General features: G+C 43.2%; 1 protein-coding gene across 1 annotated transcript in view; it reads left to right on the top strand.

Annotated features, from left to right (window-relative positions):
- The window catches only part of Ptp69D (Protein tyrosine phosphatase 69D), a 651,708-nt gene that overhangs the window by 248,143 nt on the left and 385,602 nt on the right, over window positions 1–17,963 (top strand). Inside the window, exon 7 of the mRNA XM_068380055.1 lies at window positions 2,740–2,993. Within this exon, the coding sequence (XP_068236156.1) occupies window positions 2,740–2,993 (254 nt within the window). The remainder of the gene's footprint in view (window positions 1–2,739; window positions 2,994–17,963) is intronic.

Raw genomic sequence — 17,963 nt, 5'->3', positions numbered from 1 at the left:
GAAAAATCCCAGAGGCTAAAAGAAAGGGCAGTAAGACAGTCAGCGAACCGACTGAACAAGATAAGGGAGCTCACCCTTCGCAAAGGGGATCTCCAAAACTGCGCCTCCCTAGCCCTGAGAGAACTCAGATGGCCAAGAGCCTAAACGGTCGGAAAACCGAGAAACGCCAACAAGTGGGACAAAAAACTCAGAAACTAGTATGACTGAGTAAAAAAACCTTCCCGAGGGAAGAGACCACTGTCAACGAAACAGGAACTAAAGACCAAAAACTAAAATGGCGAGTCCGTCTCCAACTAAAAACTTACTGTCTCTAGGCTAGGCTATCCGAAACTGATACGAACTCAAAAAGAAATAAAAAATAAAAATGCAATGTAAATGCTATCTTAAAAAGAGCCCAAAGCATCGTAATGCTAAAAAACTACTAGCTAACATGAAACTTACCAAATAAACAAGTAAACACGAAAAAGGGCAATCAGTTACGAAACCCGACGACATGGCTAGCTGGGCTCGAAGTGCTCAAGCTTCCTCTAACACAAAAGCTAAAATATATTTCTCCGAAGGGAACCAAAGCAATAATAGCTAAAACAAAAGGCAAAGGGAGGAAGGTACTCAACTTTGACTAAGAAGAGGAAGCCACCATGCAAAGAAAATCTTCGAAAAAAGGTGAAAAGAGCGCACACAAAAATATCACACAGTAGCACCAAGCTGCATACCAAGGAAATAAAGTGGCCGGGTCGTATGGGAGCACCGAAAGGTGATAGGATATGTAGCGGCTCCTCACTTATCCTTCCCCTTAGAGGATTAGACTGGGTAAGGTCTCTTTGGGGCGCAGATATCTATGGTTATCTTAGGATACGTCCTTGATTATACTGTACAGTGAACCCTCGTTTATCGCGGTAGATAGGTTCCAGTCGCGGCCGCGATAGGTGAAAATCCGCGAAGTAGTGACACCATATTTACCTATTTATTCAACATGTATATTCAGACTTTTAAAACCTTCCCTTGTACGTAGTACTGTTAACAAACTACCCTTTAATGTACAGAACACTTAATGCATGTACTACAGTACCCTAAACTAAAACAGGCACAAATATTAAAGGTGATTTTATATCATGCATTTCCTAAACATGCTAAAAAGCACGATAAAAAATGGCAACCAATGTTTTGTTTACATTTATCTCTGATCATAATGTAGAAACAAACTGGAGGTAGAGCTTTGCTTATTACCCAGACATATTTCCCATACTTTTCCCTTAGAACTACATCACATCTTCCTACTTTAGATATATATATATATATATATATATATATATATATATATATATATGTGTGTGTGTGTGTGTGTGTGTATATATATATATATATATATATATATATATATATATATATATATATATATATATATATATATTTATATGTATACACATATACATACCTACATATATACATAAATACATGCATACAGTACATATATATATATATATATATATATATATATATATATATATATATATATACTATATATATGGGTTATGGAAAAAATCCGCGAAGTGGTGAATCCGCGATGGTCGAACCGCGAAGTAGCGAGGGTTCACTGTACACGATATCTTTGGATAGTCGTTCCGTGGGGTGGAACCCCGTGATACCTGACTGTAATTCTCTTGTAATATCAATCGTAAAAATATTATACAGTAGAAAGTTGCCAGAAGGAACTTCCATCAGGACGACATGGCTCGAGCCCAAAAATGTCTTAGAAATGAGAGCAGCATACAGTAGGGTCCCGAATTATGCAAGAATTTAGCCGATCAATGACCCCGCGTCAATGGAAAATCGCATATTTCGAAACACACAACTAACAGAAATAATTCCATTAGGGCCTTGGCAACCACCAACTTGCCAATTCAAACGTGTTTACTACCCATTTCCAATAATTATTTATGTACTATACTGTATTTTTTTATAATAAATTGTTCTTGTAAATAAATCAAACATTTAATATACTTTAAAGTTCTAATAACTTGAAAAAGGTTGAAATTACAATCAGGATGGGTGTAAACACCGTATATTTCCCGTTATAACACGACATAAAATACTGACAAATTTTAATAAGGTTGTCCTATCTATTGTATAAGACAACTGGTGAATAGCAAAACCATTACTGTATAGACTAGCTTTTTTTGTATCATTGAAAATCCAAAATTATCAAAATAAAGGCGATTTTATATCATGTGTTCCCCAAACATGCCAAAAAGCACAATAAAACATGACAACCATTGTTTTGTTTACGTTTATCTCTGATCATAACGAAGAAACGATCGCATTTACACATCTGTGTATAGGTTAGTTTGTGCATCGACAGCTATCTTACCAAGTATTGATTATATGATGATTTTGTTATTACCAATGTTGTTCTACTTAATATTTCTTGTTGGAAAACTGAAACATTACTGTTCATTTTGCCTAATATGAAACTCTTTTTAACGGTTTTTCCTGCATAGTCTTTCCATTTCTGTAATAGGAATATCATGTGTGACATAATTAGAAGGTTTTTAGTCTGGTATACAGTAATCTCTTTACAGTGTGACTATGCCTTTAATTATCCAACTTTTGCTTAACACTCCATTATGTAGGTCAGTCTAAGTGAAATAGGAGGCTTTACAGTGTATAAGAAATTTTGTTTTTATTTTGTATAGCTGATGTCAGAAAATCCTTTAATTGAAAGTTGTGTTCTTTTTTCAGGTTGAGCATTAAAGATAAATACCTACTTCTTGGTGATGGAAAAGTTGTTGGCAACTGGTCAGGAGGATGTGCTGCTTGTCATGGAGAAATTTCATCTGTTGGAGTAGCAGCAACATCTCATAGTAGTGATTTCCGTTTTGCTAGAGCTATTACTAGAGGCTCAAGGCATCTCTTGTCATTACAAGCAACGGCACCAGTTGAAGATGGCATTTTGTCTCAGGAGGCTAACTATACTGGCTTTGTTGTTTTATCAGGCATGTTGCAATTCAAGTTTTAAGAATACTACTTGTTCATTGATGTATCGGTTTAATTTTTAAATGATTTTTAAGATTAACAAAAGGGAAGCTTTATTGTGAAGTTAATTACAATGTTTTATGTGCATTTATATCCATTCTTGATCAAATAATATTCACTTTCACATCTAAAGAAAAATTAATGTATAAACTATTGTATAAAACACCTTGTACTAATTTTATGGGTTTGAGGTTTCTTGTATAATTTTATATGAAAAGGTTTTGAGGTCTTTGTGTAAGCTTGTTCAACATTACTTCAGTCACTAAAAAAAGTCTTTACAATACAAGATGAGGCTGTTTTGATTTATGGCAAGCCATACTGTCTAAAGTTATATCAGTTGATCAGACCTGAATGCGCAGTTGATACATGGAAAAATATTTACTGACAACGCCATGTGAACATACATTACTTGATTGCAGAATATGTTTACTATAAATTCTTACCAAAAACACATTCATTGGGCTATTTTTGCCAGGATACTAGCTCAATTTATAGCTTAAGAATGTGAAATTCTGTTTAATAATTTAGTTTGTTCCGTAACCGAAATACAAACCACGCTATTTACATTGGGTATTACTTTCGGCGTAGCTGAAATGACGAGCCATTAGATTTTAACGTGGGTTTCTTACCCCGCGCTAGTTAGCAGGGGTAGGGGGAGGGGTAGCTTGTTACCCCTCCCTCCCTCACACACCGGTGAAATGTCTCACTTCACTTTTGGCTCGGACGACGGACAGACGTGCCTGTCTTCGTCCTCGCTTGGCAGCCATTATTTGTTTTGTCTTTACTTAATCACTTACTTTTCTTTTACTCAATATATATGTAAAAATTTTTTCGTGTTTATGTATATATTTGAGTATAGAAATCACTAAGTTTCCTTTTCAGAGTTCGTGCTTGTGTGTGTAGTGTACGATATCTCCGTGGAGCCCTCGGCAGTTAGGTCACCACGGTGTAATTTCATGGGTCGCGTTCGAGTTTGACTACGGTCTTTCTCTCTCTCTCTTTTGAGGTCGTTCACCCTTTACTATGTTTTACCTTTACTACGTCTTGAGTAGCTTCCTTCCCGGGTGGGTGGGGTTGCTACGCCGTACGTTGTCTCAATTAGTTTATGAATCTAATTGTATTTGTTGGTTGTTCAACTTTTGTAGAACAATTCCTTTCGGGGTTTTCGTTCTTTAATTAGTGTTCATTCATTTTTAAATTACATAATTACATAGTTACATAATTATAATTGTTACAATTCTGTGTCTGGTACAGCTCTCCTTCCGTGAGTGAAAGTGGTTGTGAAGGCACGTGCCTGTTGTGTAATTCTTGTGTTCTTTTCCCTCAGGATTCCTCTTCGGAGTCATCCCGGGGGAATGAATGTTAACTAATGTTTTTGTTTTTATTTTTCACAGTTAACGATCTAGTTCGTTTCTGTAATGTGACAACGGAGTGAGCTGTCTTGTTGAGGCCTGGGGAATCTGCTGTTGCTGCCTCCCCTATAGATCTTCGTCAGGGGCGTGTCTCCTTCTCCTGGAAGTACTCCCGTGACGACTGACAGCTCTCCAGTTCATTTTAGAACACTCTGGAGGCTCGCCTCCTTGGGTGGGTAACTTTCCTTCCGAGGGAAGTTTTCCTGTCCAGGCTTGAGTTTTTTTCCCTTTGGGGGGATCTCCTCTTGCCTTTTTTTAGTGCGACTATGCTCTTGGTGCTGAGCGGTCGCACCTGCAGTTACGCTCAAGGGGCAGGGCAACTGCAGGAGCCCCTCTTCGGAGGATTGCCTTTTTTTTTTTTTTTTTTTTTGGTCACTGGCTGACCCGTCTCTTCTACGAAGTGTTTCTCTCTCGTTTACATGGGAGGACACTCATAGAGACTCCTCTTCGGAGGACTCTTCTGCTGTTGTTGCTGTTGGCCGCCTTCGCCGTAAGGCTCACCGTCCGCTACGTCGTAAGGGCCTCCCGTCTCCCTATAAGGGTGCTAAGAGGCGCCTTTTTGAATCTTCTCCTCGTCGTATGCAGCCTGCAGCTCCTTCCTGTTAAGGTCTCTCCGGGGATCGATCTCCAGCGCCTTCCAGACCTTCCACCCCTGGTGTAGATGGACAGCAGTCTGACCTCGTCATCCGACAGGCAACGGTCCCTTCGGGGCAAAGGGTTGCCTCCCACGGTGTGGGTGCTTCCCTTGCGCGTCAGGATTCCCCTGCGCGCCCTTCTGCAGTGTTAGCGCACAGGCGCTCTCCTGCTCGTCAGCGTTCTCCTGATCGCTAGCGCTCTCCTGTTTGCCAGCGCTCTCCTGGTCGTCAGCGCTCTCCTGATGATCATCGCCCCTTTGCTCGCCAGCGCTCTCCTGAGGACTCCGAACATCCTGCTGTTCCTGTGTTGCGCCCTGCTCGCCATCGGTCTCCTGAGCGCTCTAGATCTCCTGCCCGTCAGAGCGCACCTGCGCTCCCAGTTCCTGATACGCGCCCTGTGCGCCCACGTTCGCCCGCGCAACCTGGAACTTCGGTTCAGGTCTTGGACAAGGACTCTTCTCTCCTCGCCCTCGCGATCCGGCTCGTCAGCCTGTTCCAGCGTAGCAACGCTCACGGTCGCCTACACGTGCTTCTAAGCTACTGTACGCACAGGATTCCACGCGTCGCCCTTCTGCTCGCCAGCGATCTCCAGCTCGCCAGCGACCACAGACGCGTCAACGTTCGCCTGCTTGTCAGCAATCTCCTGCGTGTCAATGATCCCCAGCGCGTCAGCGATCCCCTGAACATCGGCGATCTCCTGACCGCCCGCGTGATCTTTCGCCTGCGCGCAAGCACCACCATGCGCCAACGCGCCTTCGCTTGCCTACTCGCCGGCGTTCACCAACACACCATCGATCGCCTGCTCGCTATCGATCTTCCACGCGTTACAGGTTCCCTGGACACCATCAGTAGCGATCTAGCGCTCGCCTGCTGTGGACCACGATCTCCGGTAGCTGAGTCTTGCCGTAGATCTTCCTCCTGCTCGCCGACGCTCACCTTTACTTCTGTCCTTCTGTGCGTCAGCTTTCTTCAAATCGCCAGCGCACATCCGCGCGCCCTTTCCTGCCACGCACCAATGGGCGCCAACGGTTTTTCCTGAACGTCCAGGATCGCCTGATTGACAGCTCGCCTCAGCGCTCGCCGTCAACCGTCCCTAGTTTCTTATGCGTCAGCGATCTCCTACGCGCCCGCGCGATTCTTCGCCTGTACGCTAGCGTTTTGTTAACGCACCACCGCTCGCCAATGCGCCGCTGCTTGCCAACGCGCCATCGCTTGCCAACGCGCCTTCACTCGCCTACGGGCCATTGCTCGCCAAGACGCGCCATCGCTCGTCAACGCGCCATCGCCCGTCGACGCGCCATCGCCCGTCGACGCGCCATCGGTCTCCTGACCGCCTGCACTCGGCCGCGCGCCCACGTACCTACGCGACCACACGCCCACAGGCCCGCACGACCGCACGCCATCGTGCCCGCGCCCCTACGCGCATGCGCGCCTGCGCACATGCGCACCAATGTTCACCCGCGCGCGAACCAACGGTGTTCCATCGCGCGAACCAACGGTGTTCCATCGCGCGAGCGCCAGCTCGATTCCTGCAGTAAGCCATTGCTTGCCTACGTGTCATCGCTCGCCTGTGCACTATGGGATTCCGACCGCCAGCTCTCGCCCTTCCAACCACGCCCGCCGTACTTCTGCGCTTCCTCGGGCACTTTCGTCTGCGCTCCTGCGTGCCCGCGCAGGGGCGCTTCCACGTTCGCCCACGCGCGAACTATTGATTTACCATCGCGCGAGCGCTAGGGCGATTGCGACCGCGATTCCCGTCAGGGTTTCGCAATACGGCCAGCCTGGCGAGTCTTCTGGAGCGCGTATTTCCAGAACACGGTCTTCACCCCGTAAACGCAGAACATGGCTCGTGCTAGAGCAGGAAGAATCTTCAGGGAGGTCTGTGCAGCATTCTTCCTTCCAGAACCTGGGTTAGTCCTTTCTCTTCGTCATTCCCTGGAAGGGTCTTGCCAGAGAGTTTTCCTTTCGAGTTTTCTCCGTCGGGCAAGGGGTGACTGGTTTAGCCCTTCCTCTTCACCTCTCGTGGAAGGGGCTTACCAGGCCTTTCCCTCCTCGGTTGCGACCCGAGGTTTTGTACTAGGAAGGCCTAGGAAGATCATGGGTACTTTCCTCCTCTCGGGCTCAAGCACCTTTGCGTTCCGTCGTCAAGTTTCGAACTTGCGGGCAACCTCGATGTTGAAGCATCTAGACGCAGTGTCCGAGTGCTTCCTCTCGGGTGTCTCATCCGTGAATGTCGACAAGCTCAGACACTCTTCCATCCTTGGGAAGAGCTTGTTTTGATCCCAAGGACAGAGAAATGGACAGTTGTTGTGCGGAGGAAGTCGAATTCTGTTTTCACTCCTCCAAGGCGCTTACTTCCAGACCCTGCAGGCCTCTGACGCCTCTTCATTCAGCCTCGTCAGCCTAAGTTATCGGAACCGGCTACGGCAGCTAGGACAAGGTGTACAATAGCAGTCCCCTCCTGTCAGGGACAGGGAGCACTGGAGGCTCCCCCGGGGGGGGCATAATCCTAGAGGGAGCGGCAGAGTTCACAAACTCTAAGATTGGCTATCCCCCTTGCAGGTCTCACCCTGGGGGGATGCCTAAGGTTACTCGTCCGGATAACAGCCTCCCGATGCCGATTCCTGCACGATCTCCTTGATTAGCCAAGGATATCGCGCCTCGCTCTTACCATCTCTCCTTCACTGTCAGCGAATCCAGTGTCACTGAGCCTCTATGCCATGGGGTCATCAAGAGGTTTGCCCGTTGGGCAGAAGGATCCATGCCTTGGGAGAAGGTCCTCCATAGGGTCGCCGACGGCTTCCCCCCCCGGCTTCTTCAGTCGATCCTTTCTTCTGGGAAAGCATCTGAGACGGGAGTTCCGTCGTCGACCTCTCAGCTCTGATCAAGTTTGTCGAACAAACTTTGTCCAGCGTGGAACAGCAGAGTTGATCAGACTGGTAACAAGGCTGCAGGACTCCTTAAGCCCTGGATCGGAAGGGCGGGTACTTCCAGGTTCCATTCCATCCATCTTCCAGGAAGCTCTTGGAATTCAGCCTAGACTACAGGTGTTCCTGCTTAAGATGCGGTGTGGCGATCCCGCCGCGGCATCGCAGGTTTTTCCCCAGAGAACTCTCCCTGCTTTCCTCATGGCCGCTCAGGAGCAGGCTTCCGCCTCCTTCGCTTTTTGGAGGTCTGGTCAACTCCAGTAGGTTCGGGTTTGACCTTCTTCTACACCGGGACAAGCTTCCGGGTCTTTACCAAGAGTGTGGGATCATGGTAATTTGCTAGGAGCCTTCTCTACTTCTGCCTCAACATCCGGAGTATCTAGCCATGATATTGACTCCTTCTCCGAGCCTTCCCTTCAGTTGACTGTGGCAAGGCTGAGGAGAGTCGCAGTACCTGTTCTCAGTCAAGGAGAGCTTTCAGCCCTATCTTGGAACGTTTCCTAGGTCTCTTTTTCCTCATTGACCCGTCTAGTTCCGAACGGTCGCCACAGGATAAGTTCCTTGTGAGGCAGCCCAAGTTCCGGTGGTATCCAAGCAACGACTAACCGGACTTTCTGGTCCCTATGGGACCAGCGGAACGTTTAGACCGGCAATGGGTGTTGACCTATGGAATCTCTTGCATGGGAGTGGATATTCTCGTTCTTTCCCCACATTTGACGCTGTTCTCGGACTCGTCAAAGAAAAGGGGTGGGGGGGGGGGGCATGTTCCGGTTCAGGCCTATGGTCAGGACCTGAAGGGTACCTCCTCATCATTCAGGCAGGCTTAGGGGCCATAGTCTGGCCCCTCTACAGATCCTACAGATCCTGCCGAGTCGCTCCGTGCGCGACAACTTCATGTTACTGGCGTATTCCAACCAGCAGGGAGGCGCATTTTCATACTTTCGCATCTTGCAGTAGAGATACTGAGATGATCCGAGGTCCTCTCAATACCACTATTGGCTCGCTCATTCCGGGCAGAGGAATGTTCTCTCCGACTATCTGAGCAGAGCCTCACAGATAGAGAGTACCTGGGGGTCTGTGGCCTATAGTAACCAGCAAGTCCTGGCCTGGGGGACCTGATCACGACAGCCTGGAACTTCAAGCTTCCGCTGTTCTTCCCCCCAGTCTCAGACCCCAAGACTCTTTGGCAAGATGCTTTCAGGTGATGGTGGGACAACATCGACGCCTGCGTCTTTCCACCATTGTTGTCTGTTGAGAGTGGGTCTCAACAAGACCAGGTTGTCTGTCAACCTTTCGATGGCCCTGAGAGCTCCGCTGTGACTATACGCAGAACGGTTTCCGGACCCTCTGCTTCCCCTGACGGAACTCCCGGGAGAGCTTCTTCCATGACACAGGTTACTCAAACAACCACACTACAACATCTTTCACGAGCCGCTGCATCGCTTCGGCTTCACGCCTGGAGACACTACGCCGCCTCCTCAAGAAGAGACAACCCGCTACGGTCGCGAAGCGGAGGTCGCGTCACCTGCGATAGTCATCCGCAGGGGTCTACCAGGCGAAGTGGAGAGTCTTCTGTGGTTGGTGTTGTGGGAGAGATACCTTTTCCCTTGAGGCCTCTTCTCCAGCAATAACGGAGTTATTGCTTTTCGGCGGGAGGAAACTCTTTTCCGCTCTCGGTAGTGAAGCCTATCGCTCAGCCTTTCCCTGGCCTTCAGGCAGAAAGGAAGAGACTTTTTCCTTCCCGCTGGACCTTTCTTCGCTCATGCGAAGCTGTGAATTTCCCTGCCCCCAGTCGGAGTGAGACCTCCTCCATGGAGCATGGTTCGGACTCTTTAGTCCCTTAAGAGATTTTCTCAAGAACCATTACGTCAGGCCTCTGATCGTATTCCGTCTTGGGGGACGGTGCTCCTGCTCACTCTGGCCTCGGCCAGTGTGTAAGCAATCTTCATGGTATTGTACGACTCCGCCCTTTCAAGAGAATAGGGGAAGGCAACATTCAGCTTCGCTCCTGAGTTGTTTTCTAGACTCAGAGTCTTGGAGTCCCGGATCTTCGGTTCGACTCCTTCAAGATTTCGAGTCTCCATTCTGTATCAGATGACCCAGACCTTCTCCTTCTTGCCAGTAAAGGAATCGAGGGGTTATCTTTGAGAACAGCTGCAGTTTGTCCTCACGTGCAAGCCGGTTTGGGAGCACAGGGAGGACACGGGAGAGTCACCAGTATACCTCTTCAGCTTGGACTCAAGGGCATTCATCTCGACCTGAATCCAGACCCTCCCCCGTCACGTCGCCCTACAGCACAATGTCGGATACATCGCAACGTCCCTCGCCTTCGAGTAGAACTACTCTGTGACGCAGGTGCTACAAGCTGGAGTCTGGAAGCGTCTAATGACCTTCGCAGCCTGCTTCCTGCAGGACGTGACCCACAGGAGTATCGATACGTTTCTATCGCTCTGTGGTGGCTACACAACAGCTGGTCTAACCTCAGGCTCCATTTTGGACAGGTAGCAGAAGGTTGAGGGCATTGTTATCAGGTTTTAGTCTGCATGAACAAAAGAAGTATGTCTGGCCCTTACTTCTTTCTTCATCGTCCCCTCTACTGGGGAAGCAGCATCCTGGTCTCTGCATAGCTGACCTCAAACCTCTGCAGGTAAACCATGCTTCCTTGTGTTCTGAGTATTGAGTCAATACTGTCGCGTCCCCCATACCCTGACGAGGTGGTATTGGGAACGTCCTAACCCAGAGTTCCTTCTGGAACTCCAGGTCAACTGCCTAGGACGGGTCACACTTTCTTTCTTCACACACAAGCTTATGTAGGCCACACGTTTCCTTGCGGAGCAAGGAACTTGTGAGGTGCAGGGACTCCTTTTCTCGAGTGCGACTCACTCGGATTCTGAGTCCCTGGGTAAGCCAAAGCCAGTATGGCTGGGGACTTTCCACCCTTCCTAAGGGGTTAGTCACCCAATGTAAATAACATGGTTTGTATTTCGGTTACGGAACAAATGACAAATTCGGAGATAATTTGTATTTTTCCTAACCATACAAGCCTTAGCTATTTACACATATTTGCCTGCCAGCCATGTCCCCCAAGTCAATTCCTACCTCTAAGTGAAGTGAGACATTTCACCGGTGTGTGAGGGAGGGAGGGGTAGCAAGCTACCCCTCCCCCTACCCCTGCTAACTAGCGCGGGGTAGGAAACCCTCGTTAAAATCTAATGGCTCGTCATTTCAGCTACGCCGAAAGTAATACCCAATGTAAATAGCTAAGGTTAGTATGGTTAGGAAAAATACAAATTATCTCCGAATTTGTCATGTTAATTACCAAGATACAAACTATAGTCAATTTCTTTTAGCGATGCAGATTTGCACCGACTCGCAGCAGTGCCCTTTTAGCTCGGAAAAGTTTCCCGATCGCTGATTGGTTGGACGAGATAATTCTAACCAATCAGGGATCAGGAAAAATTTCACAGCTAAAAGGGCACCGCAGCGAGTCCGTGCAAATCTGCCTCGATAAAAGAAATGGACTATAGTATTTTGTTGATTAATCTTTGATTATTGTCTGAGATCTTCTCTATTTGTAAAAGTGATATATCACTGCAACTTGCAGTAGTCAACTACTACTAGGTAACTCTGATAATATTATTTTAGTCAGATATGAGCATTCCTATCTGACATTTTGTCTGTAATATGACACCAACCTCTTTCTATTTTAGACTTTTTCCTTGGTTGGTCCTTATTTATCCTACGATTTTGCTGTTTTATTTTTGTCGTTGATTTATGTGTGTGAGGTAGAACATTTAAGTAAGCTGTGGTTCTTATGCTTAACATATTTTTAGCTTTAGCTTATTGATATGTTACCCATTACTGTTTTGGGAATATGTACTGTTGCCTCAATTGACTATTGCCTAAACATTTAAAGCTTTACCCAAGTCTCAGTTTTTGAAATAAATTGAACCCAACTTCTTTCAAGCCATCAGTTTAGTTTCAGCAGGGCAAGATATACTGGTGACCAACCTCATGTAACTGATAAATGTTTGTCATTTGTCATTCTTACAGAATCAAGTATTATAATTAGACAACATAGAATATCTAGGTGTTTAAGTCTGGCATCATCTTTGTTTGCCAAACTTCTTTATTAGGGTTTCCTTTTAAAAGTCTATTTCTAGCCTTTTATCTAACATTTTCATCCAATAAAAGAATGACAAAGATATTCCAAAAGAAGAGTTTAATAATTGGTGCAGTTCTGTAAAGAGCATATGTTTAAAGGTTTAAAGGCTACTCATGATTGGCAGAGGCAAGGGACAGTGACATTGCCCTATCAAGCAGGACAATGCCCTGAAGACTGACCATATATATATATATATATGATCAGTGCCCAAGCTCCCTCTCCGCCTAAGCTAGTGTCAAGGAGGGCCAGGCAATGGCTGGTTATGACTCAGCAGATAGACCTCTAGGCTCCCCCAAGACGCCTATCCATAGCTCACAAGGATGGTGAGGTTGCACCGACCAAAGAAACTAACGAGTTTGAGCTGGACTCAAAACCCAGTCTGGCGTTCACCAGTCAGGGACGTTACCCCATCGACCACAACAACCTAGTTTATGTTAACCTGTCCCAAACCTTAACCTACTTTGTGCAAAGGCATAGAATAATAGAATCCACGTATGCAAGAGGAGTATACAGTAACTATCAAGTGTAAATACTGTAGAATGAACATTATTTGTTCCTGAGTGTTTACAAACCAAATTATATAATTGGGTTATTCCTTGCAAAGCCAGTTACAGCCAGTTGAAGAATTATCAATTGTCTGGTAGCCTGATATGGCTGTATCACCCTTGCCAGTACCATGTTGGTTGATATGATGTTCATGGTTGATAACTCGCTTGTCTTCTGGCCACTGAAGCAAGCGGTTTTCAGTTACTGGCCTCCAGTTTTCTTACTTTAATCTTTCTTTTTTCTTTACAGAATAAGTGTGCAGCAACTTGTGTGTGGAACAAGTTTTTGTAACAAGTAATTGTCCTAGTATCAAGAGACATCCTTGTGGACATTCATGGGTTGCCTTAATGTTGAACTTTATCTGTTATGTCGGTGTTGAGGACATAGTTGATCATCTGAGTTTACCTGTGTTGTATGTAGGGAGTGGTCATCCTCCCAGTGGTAAAGTTCCCAACGAACTAAAGAAGAATGCCGAATGCGTTCGTTTCCATCGAGTGTTTCGGTTTTGAAAGAAAGTAGATGTTTGGCGTTCCCATTTGTTCTCAAGTCTTAGCCAGGACATGATAACAAAGGATGGTTACCTAGTACAGTCAGGCCTCTTTTTATGCTAGTTTTTACACAGAAAACTGCAATATGTATTAGATAAAAAAAATCAAATTTGTGATAATGTTGCAGGGCAATGATTTCAAATAGTCCGCGCTCATTTGGACTGGGCGTGCTTTGTGCCACTTACCTCACTCCACCCAGCTTGTCCTAGCTCTCGCTGTATACTGTGTATCCATTTACTGTGGCAAAAAATTACAGCTATATTTGAAATAAACCGGATTTTGCTTAAACTGGTGTTTTTCTTTATTGTATTCATTAATAATGCATGTAATAGAACTCCTTCATTCTGGGTATCGCTTCCTGGCCACAGACTGTTGCCTTCCTCTGACTCTGTGTCTGATGAACCCATTATTGTATTTTAAGAGAGCAGAGAAGGATTTTCTCTTTCAACACGAGGTTCACAAGATGCTGAGAAAGAATGTCGTCAAAGAAGTCCTTGACAAGTCTCCAGTTTATTTCCCCATTTGAGATACTACCGCTAGAGAGTTATTGGATCCTTTGACTGGCCAGACACTACTACATTGGCTCCTTCTCTCTCTTTACGGCTCATTTTTTCTTTGCTTACATATACACCGAAAAGTCTGACATATTCTTTTCACATTCTCCTCCGCCCTCATACACCTGACAACAGTGAGATTACCAAACAGTTCTTTGCTCAAGTGGTTAACCACTGCAGCAATGTAATTGTTCAGTGGCAACTTTCCTCTTGGTAAGGGTAGAAGATCTCTTCTAGATGAAGGACACTCCAAAATCAAACCCTTGTTTTCTAGTTTTTTGTAATCCCATAGACTCTGTACCATGGTCTTTCACAGTCTTGGGTTAGAGTTCTCTTGCTTGAGGGTACACTCGGGCATGCTATTCTATCTTGTTTATCTTCCTCTTGTTTATATGAAGTTTTTATAGTTTATATATGATGACACCAAAAGCAGGAAAGGCATTGACGGAATGGAGAGCTGTAAATAGTAGATTATTTCTTGCAAAGTTTAAATCAAAGCATTGCAATATGAGTATTATAGTTTGCTATGTACCAACAAACGATTCCCCCGAAGAAAGGAAAGATGAATACTGTGAAGAACTGCAGTGTGCAATACATGAGTTCCCAGAGAGAGAGAGAGAGAGAGAGAGATGAAAATTGTGATTGGTGATTTCAATGCTAAAATTGGAAGGAATAATCAAGCTATAGAAAATGTGATGAGTGATAAGGGTCTTGGCGAAGTTCCAAATGAATATGGGGTACATTTTATAAGTTTTTATTCAACAAACAATCTTATTGAGGGTAAAGTTAGAATCATATAAACGCTGACACTCGGGAAATCTATCGTCAGATGTGTCTAGTGTTCCCATAACAAAACAGTCAAGGAGTTCCTTTTCTTACTATTAATACGAGATGGGATTAGCCTTTCTCCAACCTTGGCGAATTTAAGACAGTAAAGGGCTGTTTTTGTTAGGGAAAGTATTGAAATTTTCAAATCGAGTTGCCATATTTCATTCTGTTATCATTTGACATCTCGAATATTCACTACAAATACTGAATACACAAACACACACCCATATATACATATGTATATATATGTATAAAATATATATATATATATATATATATATATATATATATATATGTATATATATATATATGTATATATATATATATATATATATATATATATATATATATATATATATATATATATATATATATATATATATATATATATAAATAAAATAAAAAGGAGGACGAATAGTCTGGACAACATCTTTCAATTTTTTGGTGCCGACGTTTCAGGACTCATCCCATTATCAAGGCCAAAATGGACATATAAAACATTATAAGCAAAACTCAGTAAAAATATATAAAATACAAAAAAGACAGTCAAAATTAAAATTGAAATTAGAAACACAGTTACAAGTAAAATATGGAGATAAAAAAAAAAATTAACTAAGAGACGTTCACTGGTTTAGGCACCAATTTTTTTAGCTTTTGCTTTTATAATTTTAAGTTAAATGCCGTAACAACCCTGATCTGCAGGGCATTTTACCTTTCGTCTGACTGGACATCCTTTCATAATGAAATAGTCTTTTTGAAGCAGCATTTCAAGAATAACTGATTTCCAACTAAAATATTTTATAGATTAGTTAACAAATTTCTGACCAAACATTACCAACCTAAACTTCAAGTTTCTACAGTACCAAAAATGATTTTCTATGCCTCTTTGCATTTTATTAATAACGGAAAATATGGGAAACAAATTAAAAAAGTCATTTTAAACAATTTTCTGAGTCTGGATTTTAAACTTATTTTTAGGAATCCCCTGACAGTGGGATCTAATGCGTTCTTCAGTGGTCTATATGTTTACTTGTCCGAGATGTAATCTCGGAAATTATGTGGGTTCCACAAAAAGATTGCTGAAAGTTCGCATAGATGCTCATCGAGGAGTTAGTCATAGAACTGGATGTGCGCTCAAAACCAAAGAATTCTCAACCATCAGAGAACATGCAAGTAAATGCAAGACCAACATTGCATATAAAAACTTTGAAATCATAGCTCAAGCGCCAAATAACTCCTCTCTACTAGTATTGGAATCGTTAATGATTAAAGAAAAGGCTCCTAAACTAAACAGCCAATTATCCTTTGTCCCCCTCTACATCGCTTAAGCTGGCAAATTTAGAATTTTCTTCCTGAGTACTGTCCTTCAGATAGTCACTCAGTTCTCTACTCTTTTCCAGACAGGTTGGTCTCCTTAGACAATTTTGATTTTTGTATATTCAATTTCAGATACTTTTCTCTTAGTTAATTTTTTTTTATCTCCATATTTTACTTGTAACTGTGTTTCTAATTTCAATTTTAATTTTGACTGTCTTTTTTGTATTTTATATATTTTTACTGAGTTTTGCTTATAATGTTTTATATGTCCATTTTAGCCTTGATAATGGGATGAGTCCTGAAACGTCGGCACCAATAAATTGAAAGATGTTGTCCAGACTATTCGTCCTCCTTTTTATTTTATCTTTGAAGCTCGCCAGGAGCAACAACCTACCTCAATATATATATATATATATATATATATATATATATATATATATATATATATATATATATATATATATGTACAGTATATATATATATATATATATATATATATATATATATATATATATATATATATATATATATATATATATATATATATATATATATATATACATACATATATATATACGGTATATATATATATATATATATATATATATATATATATATATATATATATATATATATATATATATATATATATACATATACATACATGTATATATGTATATATATATATATATATATATATATATATATATATATATATACACATACATGTATATATGTGTGTATATATATATATACAGTGATACCTCGGTAGTCGAACGACTCTATACTCGAACAATTCGGAGTTCGACCAAAATTTTCGAGAAATTTTTGCTGCGGTGCTCGACCAAAAATTCGGTACTCGACCAGCCGAACACGTGACGACCGCATGGGCTTTGTGATGATCGCGCCATCTCGGCCACTCTCGCTTGTTCGGGAAGCATCAGTTCTCTCGAGAGCGTCACTCAGACAACGCGCGATCAGCATTCGTTGTGATTTAGTGATTTTCAGTGCTTTTAATTGCTTTTTTAGCTTTCATAATGAGTCCCAAGAAAGTAATGAGTGTTAAGGGGAAGGAGAAGAGGAAAACAGTGCGAACAACGATCGAGTTGAAGAAGGAAATTATAGCGAAATATGAGAATGGTGTACGAGTGTCCGATTTAGCGGTAGAATACGGAATGGCGAAGTCGACCATTTCTACGTTTTTAAAGCATAAAGAAATGATTAAGAAGGCGAATGTTGCAACGGGAGTTACGGCGGTAACTAAGCAAAGGCCACAAGTGATTGAGGAGATGGAAAAGTTGCTTTTAATATTTATTAAAGAAAAACAGTTGGCCGGGGAAAGTGTTAGTGAAGCGTTCATTTGTGAAAAAGCGTTGCATATCTATGAAGAATTAGTGAAGAAAAGTCCGAGTACCAGTGAAAGTGATTCATTTACATTTAAAGCGAGCAGGGGTTGGTTTGAAAAGTTTCGTAATAGAACAGGTATTCATCGTGTTACTAGGCATGGGGAGGCAGCTAGTTCGGATCAAATTGCAGCCGATAAATACGTGGGGGAATTCGATCGGTACATAAATGAACAAAATTTGATCGCACAACAAGTCTTTAATTGTGATGAGACTGGGTTATTTTGGAAGAAAATGCCAGCCAATACGTACATTACCAAGGACGAGACGAAGATGCCAGGTCACAAGCCAATGAAAGATAGGCTAACATTGTTGCTGTGTGCAAATGCAAGTGGCGATTGCAAGATCAAACCCTTGTTAGTGTACCACTCGGACAACCCCCGGGTGTTCAAACGAAATAATATTTGTAAAAGTGCACTACCAGTTATGTGGCGCTCGAACACTAAATCTTGGGTCACAAGACAATTCTTTACTGAGTGGATAAACGAAGTGTTTGCCCCCCAGGTTAAGGCTTACCTCATTGAAAAGAGCTTGCCAATGAAATGTCTTCTGGTTATGGACAATGCTCCTGCACATCCTCCAGGTCTCGAGGATG

Source organism: Palaemon carinicauda, chromosome 9 (genome assembly GCF_036898095.1).
Source record: "Palaemon carinicauda isolate YSFRI2023 chromosome 9, ASM3689809v2, whole genome shotgun sequence".
Taxonomy (NCBI): Eukaryota; Metazoa; Arthropoda; class Malacostraca; order Decapoda; family Palaemonidae; genus Palaemon; species Palaemon carinicauda.
This window is presented reverse-complemented; position numbering and strand designations above follow the sequence as displayed.